The sequence below is a fragment of the Dendrobates tinctorius genome, unplaced genomic scaffold (assembly GCF_039654945.1).
Source record: "Dendrobates tinctorius isolate UK_male_01 unplaced genomic scaffold, ASM3965494v1 ptg000074l, whole genome shotgun sequence".
NCBI classification, from domain to species: domain Eukaryota; kingdom Metazoa; phylum Chordata; class Amphibia; order Anura; family Dendrobatidae; genus Dendrobates; species Dendrobates tinctorius.
The window spans coordinates 4,375,001-4,399,539 of NW_027361742.1; the positions used below are offsets into that span (position 1 = coordinate 4,375,001).

Below are 24,539 nucleotides of genomic sequence, written 5' to 3' on the forward strand. Positions count from 1 at the left end.
ACTGATGGTTTGGGGAGCCATGTCATCTGCTGGTATAGGTCCACTGTGCTTTTGTAGTACTCGCAGGTATGTGGGATGCAGTGACGAGGCGGGAGACGGGAAGTACTTTAAAGTGTAACTTTTATATATAAGGATGCCTTTTGGGCTATCCTGAGCAACCAAACATGCTAACAATAATTGCCCACGCAGGGGATCAACACAAGAACACATGGGCATGGGTAATGCAAACACGACTAACCCGGCAAAGGCCGGTCACTATAGGGCCGCGGTATGGCCGACTACGGGTCCTTAGTTACAAAGTGTCACTTATCCTCTCTGACGTCCAGCAGGGTGCTGATCGATGTTACTTCGGTGTTGCAGCCACTGGGCCCAGCCGACGAGGATCTGGTGAAGACTTCAGGCATTCCTACCCCCAGGCAAGGTGGGGGCACAACAGGCCCCTGGGGAGTTCCTCTGCATAGCACCTCCCGTCGGAGGCAATATGGTGTAGCCCAGGGATTGGGAGGTGTAGACCACAGCCACAGGCCAGGGATGGGCTGGAATGGAGGGATGGGGCCCACGGGCAGTAATGGGCAGGCCGCTACCCTGGACTGGAGTGGGGTGGTGGTGGCCGCAGGTAGCAGCAGACAGGCCGTGGCCACAGGCTGGAGTCGGGCAGTGGCGGCCGCTAGGAGCGCGGCTGAATGGTCGGCATCTCCCTCCTGGACGGCTAGGTGCTGTCTCCCTTCTGCCTGTGGTAAGTCTCCCTGCAGTCTCTCTGGTTGCTGCTCTCCCTGCTCTGCTCTGGCTCTGGCTTTTGCTCTGGCTCTATGGTGCTTCTTGGCTTCCTTCCTCCTTCTCTCCTGTTCTGCTGACTCACTCCTCCTGGCGTCCTCAGTGCCTTTTATATTGGCTCCTCCCTCAACCTCTCAGGAACTCTCTGTGTACCGTCCTCTAATTAAGTCCCCCCGGAAATAGTCTCCCTAGGAACCTTGGTGACAGCCCCCTTGGTTCTGGCCCGGGCACACAGCAGCGACAGCTCCTTCTACACTTTATCAAGACCAAAATCAGCGCAGCCGTCTTCCAGGAAATTTTAGAGCACTTCATGCTTCCCTATGCCAACAAGCTTTGGAGATGGAAATTTGATTCTCCAGCAGGACTTCACACCTGTCCACACAGCCAAAACTGCCAATACCTTGTTTTAAAAACAACGGTATCACTGTGCTTGATTGGCCAGCAAACTCACCTGGCCTTAACCCCACAGAGAATCTATGGCGTATTGTCAAGAGGAAGATGAGAGACACCAGACGCAACAATGCAGACGAGCTGAAGGCTACTAGTGATGAGCGAGTATACTCGTTACTCGAGATTTCCCAAGCATGCTCGAGTGATCTCCGATTATTTGGATGTGCTTGAAGATTTAGTTTCTGTCACCTTAGCTACATGATTTGCGGCTGCTAGACAGTCTTAATACATGTAGGGATTTTCTAACAAACAGGCAATCCCCACAAGTATTCAGACTGGCTAGCAGCCACAAATCATGCAGCTACGGTGACAGAAACTAAATCTCCAAGCACATCCAAATACTTGGAGATCACCAGAGCATGCTCGGGAAATCTCAAGTAACGAGTATACTCGCTCATCACTGAAGGCTACTATTAAAGCAACCTAGGCTTACACCTCAGCAGTGCCACATGCTGATCACCTCCATGCCACACCGCATTAATGCAGTAAATGATGCAAAAGGAGCACTGACCAAGTATTGAGTGCATTTACTGGAACATACATTTCAGTAGGCCAACATTTCGGATTTCAAAATCATTTTTCAAGCTGGAGTTATAAAGTATTTTAAGTTACTGAGATAGTGACTATTGGGTTTTCATTGGCTGTAAGCCATAATAATCAACATTAACAGAAATAAATACTTGAAATAGATCACTCTGTAATGACTCTATATAATATATGAGTTTCACTTTTTGTATTGAAGAACTGAAATAAATTAACTTTTTGATGATTTTCTAATTTTGTGAGAAGCACCTGTATAATTTATTATTTTGCCATTTGTTGGAAAGTAGTTACATTTTTAAAAATGTAGACATTTAACTATGCATGCCTGCTTTTGTTAACCTGTTTTATTAGTTCAAATCATTCACACCCCACCTATGTATACTACAGCCTGCAGAATTATTTTACTTTCTGTATTTGCTCCCATTTAGCTAGCATTTCCTGTTACATCATTTTTTGGCAGTAGTTACATAATTGTATTTGAATGAAAAGATTGTTAAATTATAATGCTATGCAAAATCTATGGTAAAAGAAAAAATGTCATGGGCAATACAAGGGCTAGTATACAAGAAAAAAACAAACTAGACTAAGAATGTGAAACCTGCTGGCAGAAGCCTAAACACCACTAATAACATTGGATCCAGCTGTCTGGGTAGTAGTACTAGCAAAAACTGGTCATGATTGAATGCCTTTGCTTCCAACACGTGTATTAGTGAGGAGGAATTGAAGGATTTAAATGAAACTTATGACATATTACTTGTCTCAATCACAGCAGTAAGATGTTACGTCTGACAGTGACACTGTCAATTTAAGTCAGTGCTCTGCACAGAACAGTCTGCCTGGTCACAAATGACTAAGAAAAATAATTATTGGACTCTTTTTTTAACTTAACAAAGCATGAAAAACATTTTCAGTGTGTTATGTTATTAATTGTGCTGCTTTCAATTACTGGGTCACCGTCAGTATCACATAAACACTACTAAGGGCTCTTTCACATGTCCCGATATTTCCAGTACCAGAACAAAAGTAGTGGAAATATTAGTATCCATGTTTACGTGTGTGTAATGCTTGTGGCAACCGTGTGCTGCCCGTGTGCCGCATCAATATCACATGTACCGACACCTGGGAATCAACTGTATTGTTAGTGCTGTTCCCCAGCATCAGGTGCTAAAGAAAGCTTACACCATTCTCCTCTGTTTGCAGTGCCAAGATGCGACTATCGAGGCAGAGAACCACTGATGAATGAGCGTCTGCTAGCACATCGAGGTTACTGCGGATCACTGTTGCTGCGTTCCCAGACGAGCTGAACTGCAGTGACTTCAGCACAGTGAGAAGTGAGTTCACCACAGTTCTGCTCAGTGAGTTCACCACAGATCACCGTGAGAAATTACCGCACGGTGATCTGCGGTGAACTCACTGAGCTGAACTGACGGGAGACACGAATGTGTGAAAGAGGATTATGGCTGTGTTTGTGATAAAGAGCATTAAGGAGGTTAGATATCCTAGATATCCTTAAGGACAAAAATGTCCAAGAAGGATGGGAAATCTTGAAAAATGAAATTCTCAAAGCACAATTGTTAACAATTCCGAAAAGAGGGAAGAATAGGAAGCAATTAAGGAAACCAGGATGGATGAACACAGAACTTAAGCACGTGCTAGAAAGGAAGAAAGAAATGTTTATAAAATGGAAAGAGGGAGGCCTATCTAAAGAAGAATATAATGCTGTCTGCAGAACTTGCAGGGCACAAATCAGATTACTAAAGCTGACAATGAATTGAGGCTTGCAAGAGACGTCAAAAGCAATAATAAAGGATTTGGGGGATATGTCAAAAGTAAAAGAAAAGTCAAAGATGCTATAGGATTCTTACAGGGTGAAAATGATGAAATGGTAAGACAGGATGCTGAGAAGGCCAAACTTTTAAATTCCTATTTTGCATCTGTTTTCTCTCAGAAAAGAAATGTAACATCAACTGTTCTTCACTGTCCTATTAAGAGAACAGAAGAATCCAAGATATCTATAAACAGAAATATAGTGAGGAAACACTTAGCTAACCTAAATTAATTCAAGTCTCCAGGTCCAGATGAATTACACCCCAGAGTACTGAAGCAGATAGCAGAAGAAATTTTGGAACCCCTTTCCATAATCTTTGAAAATTCTTGGAGAACAGGAGAAGTCCCAGAAGACTGGAGAAGAGCAAATGTTTTTCCTATCTTCAAAAAGGGGAAGAAGGTGGACCCAGGCAACTATAGGCTGGTGAGTCTGACTTCTATACCAGGAAAGATCTTTGAACAAATCATTAAACAACATGTATGTAAGTACCTGGAAAAGAATGAAGTGATTAATCAGAGTCAACATGGGTTTGTATAACTAATAAGTCATGTCAGACTAACTTAATTTCCTTCTATGACAGAATCACTGATTGGGTGGATCAGGGAAATGCTGTAGATATAGTATATCTTGACTTCAGCAAAGCATTTGACAAAGTATCTCACACATTCCTTATTGAAAAAATGGCTAAGTATGGAATGGACAAGGCAACTGTTAGGTGGATTCATAACTGGCTTAGTGATCGGACCCAAAGAGTGGTCATAAATGGCTGCACATCCAGTTGAATGAATGTCTCAAGCGGGGTACCACAGGGCTTTGTCCTGGGCCCTTTATTGTTCAATATCTTTATCAACGATTTAGATGAAAGAATTGAGGGTAAACTGATTAAATTTGCTGATGACAAAAAGCTTGGAGGGATAGCTAATGCTAGAGAAGAGAGAGAGGATTCAAAAAGATATAAATAAACTGGAGCAGTGGGCAACAACTAACAGAATGGTTTTTAACAGGGAAAAATGCAAAGTACTACATCTGGGCAATAAAAATGAAAAAAGCATATACAGAATGGGAGGAATAGGGCTAAGCAACAGCACATGTGAAAAAAACTTTGGTATACTAATAGATCACAGATTGAATATGAGTCAAGAGTGTGATGCAGCAGCAAATAAGGCAAATGCAATTCTAGGATGTATTAACAGAAGAATACAGTCTAGATCACGTGAAGTCATTATTGCCCTCTACTCCTCTTTGGTCAGATCTCATCTGGAATACTGTGTCCAGTTTTGGGCACCACATTTTAAAAAAGACATCAACAAACTGGAGCAAGTTCAGAAAAGAGCGACCAGAATGGTGACCGGTCTGCAAACCCTGTCTTATGAGGAAAGGTTGCAGGATTTGGGAATGTTTAGCTTGCAGAAGAGAAGACTGAAAGGAAACTTCATAGCTGTCTACAAATATCTCAAGGGCTGTGACATTGTAGAAGGATCATCCTTATTCTCATTTGCACAAGGAAAGACTAGGAGCAATGTGAGGTAACTGAATGGGAGGAGACACAGATTAGATACTAGAAAAAACTTTTTGACAGTTACAGTGATCAATGAGTGGAACAGGCTGCCACGAGAGGTGGTGAGTTCTCCTTCAATAGAAGTCTTCAAACAGAGGCTGGACAGACATCTGACTGGGATGATTTAGCGAATCCTGCTTTCAGCAGGGGGTTGGACGAGATGGCCCAGGAGGTCCCTTCCAACTCTATGATTCTATGATTTTATGATTCTAAGATATAGCCCTTGGAGACCTCAGAGTATGTCACTTGATTTTTCAGGGCAGCTGGGACATTGCAGTATTGCAATTTGCTTAAAATTGATTGCAACTTGAACTTTTTTCAATTTGTCACACCTGATGAATTTCACTTTTAAATGATTTAATCTTCTCTATTTATTACTAATCCTAAACCTTATTTCATAATTATTATTAAAACAATATTTTAATTCGTATAATTATTACATGGTGAGGTTGATTTGCATCAATTTTATACAGTTAGACCTCATGTATAGAGAATAAATCTGTGCACATATTCTGTACTGCAGTTTTCTGACTCTATATGGTTCTTGTATTGAGCTGTACACGTTACATTCACTGCCGCACTGGATTTGTCAGAGTTTTCATTTACAGAAATGTCTGCAAAGTCTGGCAGTTTGATTGCTGTGACAAAGCTAAGGGCGAACTCTGTTTTTCTGAAAAAGTCTTTAAATAATGTTTCATATGCCCAGTTTTTATGCAGAATCCTGTTTTTTTACTGATATTTTTTTCCTTTAGTTTGCTTTTCCTAAATGTTAGCTTGAAGTTAATAAGGAAAAATTAAATTTACTAAAAACTGTGAAATGTATCAGAAATAGAACAAAACTTGGCACTCAAAAATTTATGCAAAAAATGAGTTCCATTTATTAGCATCCAGAAAACAATTTGTTGGTTAAACATTTTCGGTCCATGCAAGGGCCTTCATCAGAACTATCTGGATGCCGGTTGGAGTCCCGAGTGTAGCAGCGCGTCTGGGGTATGCGACCTCCATCGCTGTTGGAAAGTGCTGTCAGCACTGTCAGCACTTTCCAACTGCGATGGAGGTCGCATACCCCAGATGCGCTGCTACACTCGGGACTCCAACCGGCATCCAGATAGTTCTGACGAAAGTCCTTGCATGGACCAAAAATGTTTAACCAACAAATTGTTTTCTGGATGCTAATAAATTGAACTCCTTTTTTGCATAAATTTTTGAGTGCCAAGTTTTCTTCTATTTCTGATATGACAGTCTGGATACCCTACTTGAGCACCTACATCTCAACACCATGAGAGTGACGTGTTTTTTGTCTTTACGTGAATTGCATATGGCAATTATTATTGTTGCGCAAAATAAACCTGACATGTTCATGTGACAAAAAAAAACCTGATGCTGTCCATGTGAAAAACCTGACATGAGTGCACCACAGGGGAATACAATGGATATGCATGCGGCCCTTAAAAAACAGACAGCATATGAACACAAAAGATAGACATTTGAAGAAGGCCTTACTAAAAGCATATCTATCAGCAGGAAAAAAAATTGTATCCTCGCTGTAGCCACTTACTTTCAGTTACAAGGTCACGTAGGGAGCGGTTACAGTTACCGCTCATATTAATTGGCAGCTGTCATCGCTGCCTGGCACTTTTATTAACAGCCTGCTCTGCAGCGCATCAGTACAGAGTGAGATGTCAGTCACAGTGTAGGGGAGGGGTTACAGCTGTCACTCACGGTATAGTGAGTGATGACTGTAGCCAATCATAGCGCACCCCTATGATTAGAAGCCAGCAGCTCCTGGGAGAATGTAAGTTCACATTTTCCTGTTGCTGTGTTTTCAGTAAGGCAGAATTCCAACACTATTCACCTGCAAAAAAACACTATATCAGAAGGTAAATAGTATTTTTGCATAACAGATTCCCTTTAAATTCATTGCATTTTAACTTGGTTGTTATTTGTTTACAGCCAGATAAAAGTGTTCAGCGGATGCTGTAATATAAAGCAGGCTACATACAATCAATTTGGTTTGTGGATTTGTTGCAATTATTGGATCACTGACACACAACAAGCTTTGCAAAAATACAAAATGAGAGTAAAATAGCCATAAAAAAGTAAATAAATCCATGCCATATTAAAAAAAAAATTGAAATTTTTATTTTAAGTGTCATGCATTTTAAACAACCAGAAAAGTGCAATATTAATTTCCGAATACATAATCCTAAATACCTCTCAGTCATTGCTTCTATAGAACATCCGTATTATTAACTCTAATCTGGATAACTATTTCACATAATCCCTACTGGGTTACTAGATTTTTTTTGCACTAAAATATGACTAAGCATTGTTTTTACATTTTTAGCCATTATGTTCATACACAGTCGTAGCGGAGTAAAATGTATCAGTGCTATAGAGTTATTATTTTATTATTTTTTTACCCTGCAAAGTTTATTTGTTAAAATTCAAATATAAAGCACATTTTTTTCTTCTAAGATTATGTGTAAATGGAAATATTTTTAGGCAACAATTATTTTTTTTCAAATGGAAACCACTTCAGGAAGCACTTTTTTTTTCTGGAATTTTGGAGGAGTTATTTTTATTTTTTTCTGAATCATTTTCTGAAACAGTTTTGAAGAGTTTTTTAAGCATTTTGGAAGAAATGTTTTAATGTAGCTTTTTGTTTGAACAGTGCCTAGTGTGGAGCAAATTTGTCTAGAGCCGCATCAAAATAATGATATGGACTTTTTTTCCCCCATCATTTGCTTTACAAAACATGAGGCAGAAAAAAACAATCAAGCATTGAATATATTGGGCGGAGATTGAGTGCTGGTCGGACGAGAAGCATATATCCTGAGCTCCCAGACTAAAGCAGCAGTTATCAAGGCTCCTTTTTCAAAGTACTCCCATGACCGGAGAGGACCCTGGATCCACCTGGATCATTTTGACCCAAATCTCATCATCCAATCTATAAGCAAGCAAGGTCTTATCACTCGAGAAGCTACCAGCGGGAAAATCCTGGAGTGGCGGAGGGATACCAAGGAACACCATCGGCGCCTCTAAAAGAAGATTCTCAGCTTTGTGCAGGGATTGCCTATACAGAGGATCACCGGACAACCTCTCCCCCTGCAGAGGTACCCATACCCACCTCCCTGAACGAAGCACGCCAAAAATCTGACCCTCACCTCCGACGGGGAATCAGCGCTGTGAGTGGTGTATACCGCCGCAGCACGCAAAAATAGTCGCGATGGATCTATAGACAAGCACGGTGCCATGGTCCTGACGCTGATGCACTGATACACAGACAAGGCAGGGCAGCCACTGATCCCCCCAACGGCACTGAAGGAGTGAGCAGGCATAGAAGAGAGGGTGCGATGCTGAGTCATTGGGGCTGTAAGTAGAACATTTTGCATTTGCGGTGGGACCGAATTGGAGGTGGGAGCACCCGGATACCCTCCTGTGAGTTGTCCCCTGGAAGCCGTGTCCCTGGGAACATTAAAATAAGCTGGGTTCTGAACATCCGGAGAATCCCCAGCGTGGTCTAACCATAGTAGCGGGGGGTCACCTGAAATTTTGGGACTCAACAAAGTGACACAAGCATACCCCTTTCATCAGAACTGCTGTTCTTCTGAGAAAACTGTAACGGAGGGGTGCCGTGGGCTCCTATCGGATCTTGAGCTCTATACAGCACTGATACCCACTAATATAGCCTTCTAGAGACTACTTTGCTCCAAACAGTATTCTGGAAAAAGCCTAGTATGAGCCCAACTGACACCTAGTGCCAAGCATCAGGAGGACTGCAGCAGGACTGAACAATAACATTTTTTTTTCTCTTCTTTCACCTTTCCTCCTTCTGCCCATCACTTTCCAGCCTCGAACTCCCTTTTTACTTAGTCATGATAACTTTTTATTTTAACTGCCACTTATGCAAATAAGCATGTAACGGAGGGGTGCCATGGGCTCTTATTGGATCTTGAACTCTATACAGCACTAATACCCACTAAAATAGCCTTATAGAGACTACTTGGCTCCAAACAGTGTTCTGGAAAAAGCATAGTATGAGCCCAACTGACACCTAGTGCAAAGCATCAAGACTGCAGCAGGACTGAACAATAACATTTTTTTTTCTCTTCTTTCACCTTTCCTCCTTCTGCCCATCACTTTCCAGCCTCGAACCCCCCTTTTACTCAGTCACGCTAACTTTTTATTATAACTGCCACTTATGCAAAGAAGCATGATATTCTAATTAATCCCACTGCCAGCTGTGGGAATTCTAACTTCAAATTTGCTCTATTTTTACTCTATAGATAATTGCAATTATCAGAAAATCAAGTGTAAAAACACAAGAGTGTATCCAAAACGGCAAAATCTGTTACACAAGCGGATGTTGGTAACTTTCTCAGAAAGCAAACTACCCAGCCTGGCCCAATTAAGTCCCCCAGATATCAAGATATAGCTTCGCTTGAGTTTTCTGACTCCGAACTGGAAAGCGACTCTGATATGGGAGGCACAACAAAAGATGCTTCAGTCACACGCTCGTTTATTAAACGTATATTATCCAAAGCTCTTGAACCAATAGATAAGGAGCTTGCATAGATAAAACAAGATCTAAATCTACAAGGTCACAGACTTGAGATGCTCGAAAAACTCACAGAATGTCATGACGCAACGGTCTAATGTGGTACTGGTCTGTCTGAACACGCATGAAAATCAGCTTCATGTAGCCCACACAGCCCTAGAAGACCATGAGAATCAAGAACGTCGTAATAGTGTAAGAATTAAAGGACTCCCTGAAAAAAGTAGCATTTGAAGCTCTGAGCAAAGCGGCACAAGAGATATTCAAAAATCATCTTCTTGAGTCAGACCCTCAAAAGATTGAACTAGTAAGAGTACACAGAGCCCTCTGCCCCAAACCATCCCAGAGGAAGCAACCACAACATGTGATCTGTCGTTTTCTAGATTATCGTGTGAAAGATCTCATCCTACGCAGAGCCAGAGAATCACAGGAAATTTTATATGAGGACTCACAAATTATACTCTTCCAAGACCTATCTGCTACTACCCTTAGGAAGCGAAGAATTCTGAAACCATTTACTGAGGCTATTCTGAAAAAAAGTCTCCGCTTTCACTGGCTTTTCCCCTTTGGTATTCATATAACAGCAGGAGATAAGAGAATTCAAGCTAGATCTTCAATGGACATCAAATCGGCTTGCAAAACATAGGGATAATGCTGGAAACCTATCCCGATATAGAGTCCTTCCTCTCAGCATCTCTGATGCACCCCCTACCAGCATGGCAAGTGCCTCTGACCCCAAAATCACAAAGACAGAAGAGGAAGCTAGCAAAGACACCACCACCTAAGGGCTTTGAAGACACTACTTGAATTCTAAAGGCCTCGTTACACACATCAATGTCCCAGCGATCCCACCAACGATCCGACGTGGATGGGATCGCTGAGACATAGTTAGCTGGTCGCTGGTGAGCTGTCACATAGACAGACCCACCAGCGATCAGGACCAGCGAGCAAGCTGGTTTCCAATGTAAACAGCGGGTATCTAACAGCTCTCTTGCTGCCACACGCAGCGATGCGTGCTCACCAGCGGGATACCAACGATCAAAAAACGGCCCAGGACGTTCAAGAATGATCAGCAATCAGGGCCGGTCGCTGATGCATGTCACACACAGCGATATCGCTGGCAAGATCACTGTGGCGTCACAAAATCAGCGATCTCGCTGGCGATATCACTGTGTGTGATGGGGCCTTTAGTTTCTGTTTTGTATCCTTGACTCCTAATTGTTTAATCCTAGTTAATGATGTGGAAAATTAGTTGATATTAGACAAACTGGGAAGTTTGGTTCTTTACTTTTAGTTGAACGTATCTAACCCAGTCAGTTGATATACCCCTAAGAATTTCTGACTCTGTGTTGCTTTTTCGCGCAAACCGAGCAACACTCTAAAGTGGAGCAACTACTGTTTAGATTTCTAATGTATTTGAGTTCCCTCTAAGCTGGCATACTACAATGACTTGCCTGATTTTGGTAACTGTTTGTCATTGAATAGTAATACATTGTATATGTATTATGACCTTCCTAGCATTCTACTTTCTTCTCCATTGTTATGCTCTGTCCCTCTCCCTCCCTCCCTCCCCCTATCCTCCTTACACGTGTCCCCATTCTACCCCTGTTACATTACAGTTATTTAAAAAGCAACAAGCAGATGTTATTCTCATTCAGGAAACACATTTTAAACCCGACAGGTTGCCTTCTTTTGAGCGTTCGGCCTATGATAAATGGTATCATGCAACAACTACACAATCAGGATCAAGGGGCACCTCAATGGCTGTGGTGAGAGGAGTGTCCTTCCAGTTAAGGGAGACATTGGATGATCCTCAAGGCCGATTTATTCTAGTTAAGGGACTCTTAAGGGCCCGTTACACACAGCGATCTCACTGGCGAGATTGCTGATTTTGTGACACATCAGCGATCTCTCCAGCGAGATCGCTGTGTGTGACATTCAGCAGCGATCGGCCCCCCCACAGGGTATTGCTGATCGTGCTGGATCGTCCTGACCCATTTTTTCATCGCTGGTCTCCCGCTGGCCAGTGCGCATCGCTGCGTGTGGCAGTGGGAGCCAGCGATGAGCGAGGCTGCACGCTGGTTACCAACGTAAACATCGGGTTTCTAAGGACCGCGGGGCCCTTAGAAACCCGATGTTTACCCTAGATACCAGCGTGCACTGCAGGCAGGGCGGGAGGTGGAGGCAGAGCGGCGTACAGACCGGGGTAGCTCTGCTATCTGCTACTCCAGTCTGTCATACCGGAGCAACAGATAGCTGAGCTATGCCAGTCTGTCTGCGTGCTCTGCCTCCACCTCCCGCCCTGCCTGTAGTGCATGCTGGTATCTAGGGCAAACATCGGGTTTCTAAGGACCCCGCGGCCCTTAGAAACCCGATGTTTATGTTGGTAACCAGCGTGCTTGCTGGTCCTGATCGCTGGAGGGGCTGTCTATGTGACAGCTCACCAGCGATCAGCTAACAATGTCCCAGTGATCCCATCCAAGTCGGATCGTTGGTGGGATCGCTGGGACATCGTTATGTGTAACGGTACCCTTAGATAGTACCCTTGTAACATTATGTAGCCTATATGCTCCAAATAAACAGTTATTAAAATGGTTAATTTCAATCTTAAAAAAGATTGACAACTTTAGAGAGGGGATACTTATAGTTGGTGGGGACCTTAATGTTGCTTTGGAACCTTAGGTAGATAACACTAAACAAAAAAGTGCGATCTCGTCAAATGATCTACATAGAATAAAGTCACAACTGGGATCCCTGTGATTGATCGACACATGGAGATCCCTAAACCCGTCTGAACGGGACTATACCTTTTACTCCAACCCCCATAGATCCTACCATCGCTTAGACTATATCTTTATCCCCAGTAAAATGCTCTCTAATATAAAAGAGGCAAAAATAATCCCAAATATTTACTCTGATCACTCAGCGGTAATACTGAAGCTCTCACTCTCTAAATCTTATCCCCGATGCAGAGTGTGGCGATATAACGAGTCTGTACTCAGAAGTGCCGAGGTGCAGACGCGTATGAGCAAAATGCTCTCCCAATACTTTGAACAAAATGTCTCGCAGGAAATTTCCCCACAGGTTTTATTGGAGGCACATAAATCGGTTGCCAGAGGCGAGATGATATCTATCACCTCCTTTCTTAACAAAACTCGACAAAAAGGAATTCATGATTTATATGATGATATAGCGTTGCCCGAACTCCAACACAAATGCAAAACTGATCCACAAGAAAAGACAACAACTTAAGGATATACTTAACTCGAGGTCTGCTAGATTCTACGCATCGTGGAAAAATAAAATGTATGTACATGGTGATAGAGCTTCCAAACTGTTATTATCTCAGTTAAGGAAGAGGCAAGCCCGTACTTTGATTAATTCAATCAAAAATGATAATGGTGAAAGCTCGCAAAATCCAGGTCACATAGAATCAGCATTCCTTGATTATTATAGACAGTTACATAATTTGCGACTGGAGGAAACTACTGAAATTGCAGACAGAAGGAAAATAGATGTACAATCCTTCTGTCATGGTTAGGACATGGTTAATGTCCTGTACTGACAGGGTTAACATTGCCGGCCTCTCTTTGGATCTGGGAGGGGTATTTATGCTCACTCCATACTGGCATTCTCTGTCAGTTATACTGCCATTCTGGTGTGTCTGACCCCTGGTGTGTGTGTACTCTGCATTGTTTGTTTGCTTCCCGTGTATGACCCGGCTTGTTCCTTCACTCTGTACTCCGTCTCTCGTTTTTGGTACCATTGTCTTTTCTGGTTCTGACCTCCTGGCTTGGCTATCGTTACTCCGTTACAGTTTACCTCTATTGTACCGTCTAATACCTGTTCTGGTTTTCTGATCTATTGCTACGTCCTGACTATTCTTTCTGTCTAAGCCCTTTGGTACTGTCCTGCTATCTCGTGCTTTGACCCGGCTTGATCTGGTGTCTGTCTCTGTCTATGCTCCTTGGTAACATTGTACTGTAGTTACCCTTCTAGGAGTTTCCCTGCAGCTCCTAGCTCTGTGGAGCTTAGGCCACGCCCCCAGCAGTCACGTGATTCAGGTCCTGGAGCATGCATTGTCACCACTGCTGCTCGCTCCGCAGGTATCTTTGTGCACAGTCTTTGTACTCAAGACACGCGCCCTGGCTCAGTGAGCAAGTGCAGTGCGGTGTTCCTGACATTATAACTGACCGTTTCAGTTTTTTTTTCTCTGAAGTAAAAAAAAAAAAAGTGTGTGTTATCCTCATGGATCCCATACAAGCCTTGGCTGATCAGGTCAAGCACCTGACCCAAATGTTCCATAAACTCAATGTGGAACAGCGCACGATGGCCCATACCCAGCAACAGTTGGTTACTGTGCAGGGGGCTGTCGATGCAGGGGCTTCTAGTTCTGGGAGTAGGGATGTGTCATTAGCGTCCCCCGAATCTCCAGTCAAATTGCCCGATCCCTTCTCAGGGGATAAAAAGGAGTTCAGGTCTTTCAGAGAAGGATGCAAGCTTTTTTTTTCTCTAAGGCCCCGCTCCTCCAGGGATGAGTTCCAGAGGGTGGGGGTCATTATTTCCCTACTTCGGGGGGCTCCGCAAGCATGGACTTTCTCTCTGTCTTCCTCTGCTCCTGAACGTATGTCAGTGAACTTGTTCTTTGAGGCTCTGGGGCACATTTATGATGAGCCTGATAGAGTGCATCTGGCAGAGGATATGGTGATGAGTGTGACACAGGGAAGGCACTCTGCTGAATGGTTCTGCTCAGAGTTTAGACGTTGGACCGCCGAAGTATCCTGGAATGACGCCGCCCTGAGGGGGTTGTTTCGCAGGGGCCTTTCTGACCATCTGCAGGATGCTCTGGCATTGCATCCGCCTCCTGATACCCTGGAGGACGCCATGATGCAGGCAGTCCGTATGTACCGGAGACTCCATGCTAGAGGAATAATGCAACAAGAGTCTCCCTTGTACCCCAAATTGTGTGACACTTCACCCGTATCTGAGCCCATGAACGTTGGGTCAGTCTCGGTTAAGGAGAAAGAGAGAAGGCACCGCAGAGACAACCTACTATGTTTTTACTGTGGAGCCTCTGGACATTGGAAAAGGAATTGTCCCTCCTGCCCTTCTTCAGAGGAACCTTCAGAGAAACGACTGAGTCTGGGCAACAATCTAGGAGGTTGTCCAGACTCCCAGGTACATTTTTTCTCACGTATAAAAATAGTCCTCCAGGTTGAATTGGAAATTGCTGGCGGTCCTGTTATGACCACCGCCTTTGACTGTGGTTCCTCCATTAATCTGATTGATGCCCAAGTTGTGACTCTTAATAAGATAGGGACAGTCAGGTTAAAAGACCCTGTTAAAATTGTGGCTATGGATTCATCCCCTCTTACCCGGGATGGAATTTGCTTTATGTCTGAAGTTTTTTCTATGAAAGTGGGTTCCACTCATGTGGAAAATTTAAGTTGTTTCGTTATGAATAATCTGCCTGCAGGACTGGTATTGGAAATGCCCTGGTTGCAACGCCACAATCCTCTTATTGATTGGGTGAAGGGGGAGATCACCCGTTGGAGATGTAATGATAATGGTCTGTGTTGTAACCCGGTTGTCAATCCGATAAAATCTGTATCTGTGTCATCTGTTGGTCTGGAGGGTATTCCGAAGTACCTGAGAGACCTTTAAAGATGTGTTTTCCGAAAGCGAGGCCGAGGCGCTCCCACCACATAGACCATATGATTGTGCTATCGATTTAGTACCTGGAGCCAAATTACCCAAGGCTCGTTTGTTTAATTTGTCTGGGCCTGAGCGCCAAGCTATGAAAGAGTACATTAAAGAAAGCCTTCGCAAGGGGCATATTCGGCCCTCGGTCTCACCCGTGGCAGCGGGGTTTTTCTTTGTAAAGAAAAAAGATGGTGGGTTGCGACCGTGCCTCGACTTTCGAGAACTGAACAAACTTACTGTTAAGAACACGTACCCTCTCCCGTTGATTCCTGATCTATGCAATCAACTCACGGGGGACAAATGGTTTTCTAAGCTCGATCTACGAGGTGCTTATAACCTTATAAGGATCCGGGAGGGGGACGAATGGAAAACAGCGTTCCTGACAACTGAGGGGCTGTTTGAAAACCTGGTTATGCCCTTCGGCCTCACTAATGCTCCTGCGGTTTTTCAGAATTTTATTAATGTTTTTTTTTCTGACTTGATAGGACGTTATGTAGTCATTTACCTGGATGACATCTTGATTTACTCTGAGGACAGTCAGTCACACTTGCATCATCTGCGTACGGTGCTTATGAGACTCCGGGAGAACCATTTGTATGCTAAGCTGGAGAAGTGCTCATTTTTTATGCAAGAACTGTCTTTTCTGGGTGTAATTGTATCTGGGGAGGGATTCCGCATGGATCCAGGGAAGGTTCAGGCCATTACAGATTGGGTGCAGCCTCATGACCTGAAGGGGTTGCAGCGATTTCTGGGCTTCGCTAATTATTATTATAGGAAGTTCATTAAAGGGTTCTCGCAGGTGGTAAAACCCTTGACAGACCTCACTCTTAAAGGGGCAGATGTAAAAAGTTGGTCTGTGGCTGCAAAAAATTCCTTCCTGGCATTAAAGAAGTGTTTTACTACAGCCCCTGTGTTGGTACAACCCAATTCGTCAAGACCTTTTATCGTCGAGGTCGACGCTTCGGAGGTGGGGGTGGGGGCAGTATTGTCACAGGGCCCCTCTACCCTGACTAACCTCAAACCCTGTGCCTTTTTCTCTAAGAAGTTCTCGTCGGCCGAGAGAAACTTTGATGTCCGTAACAGGGAACTGTTAGCAGTTAAATTGGCCTTTGAAGAATGGAGGCATTTTTTGGAGGGGGCCGCTCATCCCATTACGGTTGTCACTGATCATAAAAACCTGGCCTATATCGAGTCTGCTAAGAGATTGACCCCCAGACAGGCTCGGTGGGCACTTTTTTTTTCTCGATCTCAATTTACCATCACGTTCCGACCAGGGTCTAAAAATGTAAAGTCAGATGCCTTATCCCTAAGTTTTGATTCTGTGTCCCCTCCAGAACCTCCTTCCTCCATTCTTCAACCAGGAGTGGTTGTAGCCGAAATCTCCTCTGAGTTACAGAGAGAGATTCTGGAAGCACAAGCACAAGCTCCCAGGAATAAACCCCCAGGTAAATTGTTTGTACCCGAACAATTCCGTCCCACACTCCTCCAAGAATTTTATGACTCTATGTTAAGTGCACACCCTGGTATTGCAGCTACCCGGGGGGCAGTAGCTAGGGGCTTTTGGTGGCCCTCTGTGGGTACTGATATAAAAAGATTTGTGAATACTTGTGGGGTGTGCGCGCGCTCTAAAAGCTCTCAGGTCCGGCCGGCCGGGGAATTGGTGCCTTTGCCAATTCCGGATAAACCATGGACACACCTGTCCATGGACTTTATCACTAACCTTCCACCTTCCAAGGGCAACTCAGTGGTATGGGTAGTGGTTGATAGATTTTCTAAGCAAGCCCACTTTGTGCCATTACCTGCGCTACCATCTGCTGAAACCTTGGCTCGTTTGTTTATACAGCACATTGTTCGACTGCATGGAGTGCCTGTGAACGTGGTGTCGGACAGGGGTGTGCAATTTGTGGCTAGGTTTTGGAGAGCGTTTTGTATGAAGTTGGGGGTCACATTGTCATTCTCCTCTACCTATCACCCGGAATCTAACGGACAAATGGAACGCACCAACCAGTCATTGGAGCAGATTCTGAGATGCCTGGCCTCCTCCAGACAGGAAGACTGGTGTGAGGTATTGCCCATGGCAGAATTTGCATTCAACTGTCGGGTTAATCAGTCTACCGGAAAGCCTCCCTTTCTGGTCAATTATGGGTTTGTTCCGCAGTTTGGGGAATTTTCCTGTATGGATTCGGATTGCCCTGGTGCCGAGGGGATGGTACAACAATTAAAAACCCTCTGGAAGGAGGTACAGGGGAACATCTCCAAAGCCCAGAAGAAGTTCAAACATTTTGCAGACAGGAGGAGGGGGGTGGTTCCTGCGTTGACAGTGGGGGAAAAAGTCTGGTTGTCCACTCGTAACATCAAACTTAAAATACCCTCTATGAAGTTGGGCCCCAAATTTATTGGCCCATACAAGATTGCAGAGGTGATCAACCCGGTGGCATACAGATTACAGTTGCCCACCTCCTTCAAAATCTCTAACGTCTTCCACAGGTCCCTATTAAAACCTGTGGGGACAGTTAGAGAAGATCCCTCATCCGTGGCTCCACCAGTGTTGGTAGAGGGTCAACTGGAGTACGAGGTAGGGCGCATCATTGATTCACGGTGGGTGCGCCGGAGACTTCAGTACCTTATCCATTGGAAGGGATATTCCGTTGAGGATCGATCGTGGGTTCCGGCCAGTTCAGTGCACGCTGATCGACTGGTGCGGGCTTTTCATGCCAGGTACCCTTAGAAACCTGGGGGTCCGGTGGCCCCCCATTAAGAGGGGGGTACTGTCATGGTTAGGACATGGTTAATGTCCTGTACTGACAGGGTTAACATTGCCAGCCTCTCTTTGGATCTGGGAGGGGTATTTATGCTCACTCCATACTGGCATTCTCTGTCAGTTATACTGCTATTCTGGTGTGTCTGACCCCTGGTGTGTGTGTACTCTGCATTGTTTGTTTGCTTCCCGTGTATGACCCGGCTTGTTCCTTCACTCTGTACTGCGTCTCTCGTTTTTGGTACCATTGTCTTTTCTGGTTCTGACCTCCTGGCTTGGCTATCGTTACTCCGTTACAGTTTACCTCTATTGTACCGTCTAATACCTGTTCTGGTTTTCTGATCTATTGCTACGTCCTGACTATTCTTTCTGTCTAAGCCCTTTGGTACTGTCCTGCTATCTCGTGCTTTGACCCGGCTTGATCTGGTGTCTGTCTCTGTCTATGCTCCTTGGTAACATTGTCCTGTAGTTACCCTTCTAGGAGTTTCCCTGCAGCTCCTAGCTCTGTGGAGCTTAGGCCACGCCCCCAGCAGTCACGTGATTCAGGTCCTGGAGCATGCATTGTCACCACTGCTGCTCGCTCCGCAGGTATCTTTGTGCACAGTCTTTGTACTCAGGACACGCGCCCTGGCTCAGTGAGCAAGTGCAGTGCGGTGTTCCTGACACCTTCTTAGGCAATTTGAATCTACCGGGTCTATCAGACTCCCAGAGACAGCAACTCACTAAGCTTTTCCTACTCAGTGAATTACAGTCTGCCCTGTCAAAGTGCCCCGCAGGGAAAGCACCCGGTCCAGATGGTTTTTCAGCTATGTACTACAAATCCTTCCCCACGCTCTAGCTACCACATTTGCTAAACGTCTGTAATGCGATATTGGAAGGCCAACCGCTTCTAAGTCAAATGCTTGAAGCCAGAATATCTTTAATACATAAGGAAGGGAAAGACCCAGAATTGTGTAGCAGCTATAGGCCAATATCCCTTCTTAATGTAGATTTAAAACTACTATCTAGTCTGATGGCAAAAAGAATAGCCACATTTTTACCAAACCTGATTTCTTGAAATCAGACTGGATTTGTTGGGGGGAAGAGAGGGGAAGGATAACGTACATAAGGTGCTACACCTACTTCAAAATACAAAACACCGCAATCTTCCTTTAGTACTTGTTGGAACAGATGCGGAAGAGGCCTTTGACAGGGTAGACTGGGTCTATTTAAAGGAGGTACTTGCTGGGTTTTTGTTTCCAAATACAATAGTATTGGCTATAATGGTAATGTATAACCACCCTACAGCCCGAATTAGGATAAATTATTACATGACAGACACATTCACCATTAAAAATGGTACCCAGCAGGGCAGCCCAATGTCTCCCTTGCTATTTATACTGGCGATGGAGCCCTTTCTACTTGTTATACAACACCACTCGGAAATTGAGGGCATCAGAATTAACAAGGCACATTACAAAATTGCTGCTTTTGCAGATGACTTCTTGGTTTTGATGACTAAACCTCTATCTGGAATCCCGGCATTGGTGAACCTATTAGTGCAATATGGCAGCCTTTCCAACTTTAAGGTGAATATGTCCAAATCTGAAGCATTAGATCTGAATGTCCCTCCGAATACAGTAATAAAATTAAAAAACTTATACCCCTTTGCTTGGCCTAAACAGTACATCACATACTTGGGAATAAAATTGGGCAGAGCAAATAAGGATCTTTTTCAACTAAATATCCCCCCCTCATTTTTTCGGTAATGGCCTCCATAAAGAAGTGGAAGGACTCATATATTTCGTGGATGGGGAGGAAAAAGTTATTGAAAAGCCTAATTCTACCCAAGTTTACATATACAGTGCCTTGCGAAAGTATTCGCATCCTTGCAGACACTTTTGCATCACAAAGGTGGTGGGCAGGCATCATCCTTGCACTCACTCTCTTGCCCTGCCCACCGCAGCTCATTCCTCTCAGCTCCTCCTGGCAGTAATTTGACAAGCCCACAAACCTGTGACGCAGCTATTTAACAAACGATTTTTACTTGTGTACAGTAACCAATGGCGCAGATAGGTGATGATTTAACAGCCCAGCCTTCTCATTATCACTAAATACAAATAAACCTTCAGCAATACTGTAAAATCTCTTTTACATAATATAGTAAATTTCTGGCACACTGTACATTAAAGCTTCTGGCACTCAGTATGTTACAGCCTCTGGCACACAATACCCAGCTTTGCTGAGCTCCAAGTACCCAGCTTTGCTGAGCTCAATGATACTGTTCTTCGTGACGCCAGTTGGAGCGCTCTGCAGGGCTTTAGGTTACTTGGTACCAGGCCGGTCAGGCTCTCAAAAGGGGATGTCACAGTGGCAGTGGCCCGGTCCGTGGCCCCGGTGGCGTCACAATTAAACACCACATAACTATCCTCTATTTAATTACTGGACACCCAGGGCCATGGACAGGGCACTGCCACCGTGACATCCCCTTTTGAGAGCCTGACCAGCCCGGTAACAAGTAACCTAAGGCCCTGCGGGGCGCTCCAGATACTCCTTCCATTTCAGTATATGATCGCTTGCACAGTGCTCCTTGGGATGTTTAAAGTTTTGGAAATCATTTTGTATCCAAATCTGGCTTTAAACTTCTCCACAACAGTATCACGGACCTGCCTGTTGTGTTCCTTGGTATTCATGATGCTCTCTGTGCTTCAAACAGAACCCTGAGACTATCACAGAGCAGGTGCATTTATACGGAGACTTGATTACACACAGGTAGATTATATTTATCATCATTAGTCATTTAGGACAACATTGGATCATTCAGAGATCCACAATGAACTTCTGGAGTGAGTTTGCTGCACTGAAAGTAAAGGGGCCGAATAATATTGCACGACCCGCTTTTCAGTTTCTGCATTTCCACAAAAATTTCAAATAACCAATACATTTCGTTCAACTTCACAATTGTGTCCCACTTGTTGTTGATTCTTCACCAAAAATTTACATTTGGTATCTTTATGTTTGAAGCATGATATGGGGAAAAGGTTGAAAAGTTCCAGGGGGCCGAATACTTTTGCAAGGCATTGTATGTTCCAAATGCTCCCTATATCTATCCCAAAATTCCTTCTTACTAAAATTAATTCAATATTCCGCAGTTATATCTAGAAGAAACAGAAGCCCTGCATATCTTACAGAACCCTAAATCTACCTAAATCTAAGGGGGGGATGGGAGCACCAGACATACTGAAGTATTATCAAGCTGTAGTATTATCCAGAGTGGTTGATCTATTGCGGGGGGTCCCGAGATAAGCAGTGGATTGAGACGGAGGAGGCTCTTGCCCCCTGCCCCCAAGGTCTATCTTTTTAACGTGTTCTTGTAGGAAATTGGCCATTCCACTTTACATTATACACACTAAAGCCACCCTGAAAATTTGGTTCGAGTCGGTTGGATGGCTTGCCCCACCCTTATCTCCTTTGCTTAAACTTGCAGATATATTGCCACACTCATTCTGCACCTGGAGCGGCAATGCTGGGGAATCCGGCCATTTGATAAACGTTCCTATAGATCATCTCTTGATGGGTGGGACACTCCCTTCGCCACAGGAATTACAAGAGTCACCAGAACTGTCAGACCTGACTTTTATTCAATATGGCTCCATCAGGGAGTCGTTGAAAGGTTATCTCCAATCATCGGACCTCACACGCGCCCTAACTACCTTTGAAACTTTATGTGCAACAGTCCATAAACCCAAGAAACTAATGTCAACCATCTACCAGATACTAATTTCTGCAGATTGTTCCCTCAAAAGAGCATTTATAACACATTGGGAGAAAAATTTGGGCTACAAGCTCACCCCAACCCAAATTTCCCACATTTACAAATATTCACATGGCCCAACACAATGTGTCAGAGCACAGGAGAAATCTTTTAAAATTATATCCAGATGCTATATTACACCGAAACAAAGCAGCCGCTGGTGGACAGGCACCTCAACCAAGTGCTGGAGGTGCGGAGAGGCTGATGACACATATTTACATATGTGGTGGACTTGCCCACCCCTTACTCAATTCTGGCATGTTGTGGAAAACTTTATTCAAAAAATACTAAGCAAAATACCTAAACTGACGCCTGAAATAGTGTTTCTAAACTTCCCGGTATGGCCTAGAAATAAACGCACTTCATATTTAGTGCAACACATACTATCAGTGGTGAAATTGTTGATCCCTATGTATTGGAAAACGACGACTGTTCCCTCTTCTTACTAACTTTATGAAAAGGTGGATGTGGATATGTTGTACCACATGGCCAGGCTGGTGGCCCTGGTAAACTGCTCTCAATCAGCATTTCAAGAAACTTGGCGTCCATGGATCCATTTTAGATCCACTTACCAACATAAGCAAGACTAAAGTAGCACTATTAAACTGCAATAGACTAGTACCGAAATAACTCGTGCCTTGTCGCTTACCCCCCTTCCCACATACCTCCCCTCTTTATCCCTCCTCACTTGAGCTTTAGCTCTGTCTATTCTTTCTATATCATTATTTCATATCTATCCAATATCTCAATACAGCTATAATGAGAATGTTGTTGATCGAGTTGTAGCAATTTAAGACTTTAAACCCTGTTATGAAATGGTTGCGTATAGAGGTTTCAATCTGAAAAACCTCCCATCTACAATCTGCTAGTTCTCATTGCAACTTATACTTATCTGACTCTACCTAGTCTAAATATTGATGAATAATAATTGTAAGTTATGTAATTATTCTTGCTGTATTACTATATGATTGCATGTTAAATTCTAAAATTTTCAATAATCTTAAAAAAAAACTCAAAAGAAAAGAAACATTGAATGCATGACCAGCAAAGTAATTGTCCAATAGAACACTATAGAAATGTTTTTTTTCACAGATCAGCTCCAAAAACACATAGCCAAGGACAACTCTTTTCGAAGTATACAAAATGCAGCAAGGGTGGCAATCAGCTGATCACCAACTATTCTCACTTCTAGTACATCTAGCAAACAATTGTCTTTGTCATTGTCAGCCACAACCATCTAACCATTGCTTTAACTTTTCTTTTAATCTTTGCTTGATGCAGCCTATAATAGGTTTATATGGCTCATTTCTTGTTAAATATGTCATTGCTGCTTACTGGAATATTACATAGCTCAGCATTTTTTCGTTCTACATTTTTATAATTTTTATTATACTTTTTACTTCAACCAAAAATGTAATTGTATCTGGTAAATATATTTCTACAATATTTTTCAATGGAATCTTTTTTGTTTCTTGACACAATGAGGCCCATGTGAACACACACTAAGAGACATGTAACACTTTTATCATTGCGTCACAGACATTACTGAAATTGATGACAGTTTCACATTGCACCATGTCTTACCACAGAAGAGATTTAAGTAACAGGATTAAATCTGTTGTATATGACCAAACATGTATGACAAATGTAACGTATTTCATCATTATTCCAAATACCTGGTAAGATCATGTTTAATTGATTTTCACTAATTTAACTTTTCCTTGAACAATAGATGCAGAAAATGCACAAAGAAAAAGTCACAATATTTTATCTCTCAATCATTTGGCAATAATTTAATTCTGGATTTTTTTTTAGTTGTGAGCTTATTTGCATATAAAATATGCAATAACAGACATTAATTGTGGATTTTTTTAAAATTGAGATATAATTGTAAAGTCTTACCGTCATCTGAAGCCTCAGCAGTACAGCATAGGGCAGCTGCAAGCAGAAGTACATATCCCAGTAAAGACATTTTAAAAGACCATATGTCCTTTGGTGAGCTTGCTTCTTCCTCCTTAGCTTTACCTACAGTGAGCTGTGAGCAGACTGGTCTAGTTTTTAATCTCTAAATGAACTACCCCCTTACATGGATTATTACGAAATCAGTAAAGGAATGCAGAGAGAAGGAGGGTGTTATATAAAGGCCTGTTGCTTCTTTCTGTGAGGAATAAGCACATAAACTCTGAATAATGGTTAGAAATTTTGAAAAAGTGTCCCAATAGAGATAAAACCTCTAATGTTTGAACAAGATAAACAATTGCTCAAATCAAAGTTTACCTAGTGATAATTTGACAGAAAAAAACAACAAGCCTCTTTTGACTAACTTCTGGAGAATGATTGCAACACGCTTTCCACTCCAAAGTAAAAAGAGTTTATTACATCCAAGTTTTATTATTTTTCTTTGCATTTTTTGTTTACTGAATATAAACAAGATAGAAAATTAATTAAAATCAGGATTACTGTCAGTCTAAGGGCCCAGTCACACATAGCAATCTCGCTAACAAGATCGCTGCTGAGTCACAAGTTTTGTGACACAACAGCGATCTCACCAGCGAGATCGCGGTGTGTGACAGC

General features: G+C 43.2%; 1 protein-coding gene across 3 annotated transcripts in view; it reads right to left on the bottom strand.

Moving 5' to 3' along the window:
* Positions 1-24,120, bottom strand: part of CFH (complement factor H) — a 712,377-nt gene extending 688,257 nt beyond the window's left edge. For all 3 annotated transcript variants that reach the window (XM_073582879.1, XM_073582878.1, XM_073582877.1), the window contains exon 1: positions 23,868-24,120. In XM_073582879.1, coding sequence (XP_073438980.1) covers positions 23,868-23,937 — 70 coding nt within the window. In that variant the 5' untranslated portion in view covers positions 23,938-24,120. The remainder of the gene's footprint in view (positions 1-23,867) is intronic.
* Between the last annotated feature and the right edge of the window lie 419 nt (positions 24,121-24,539).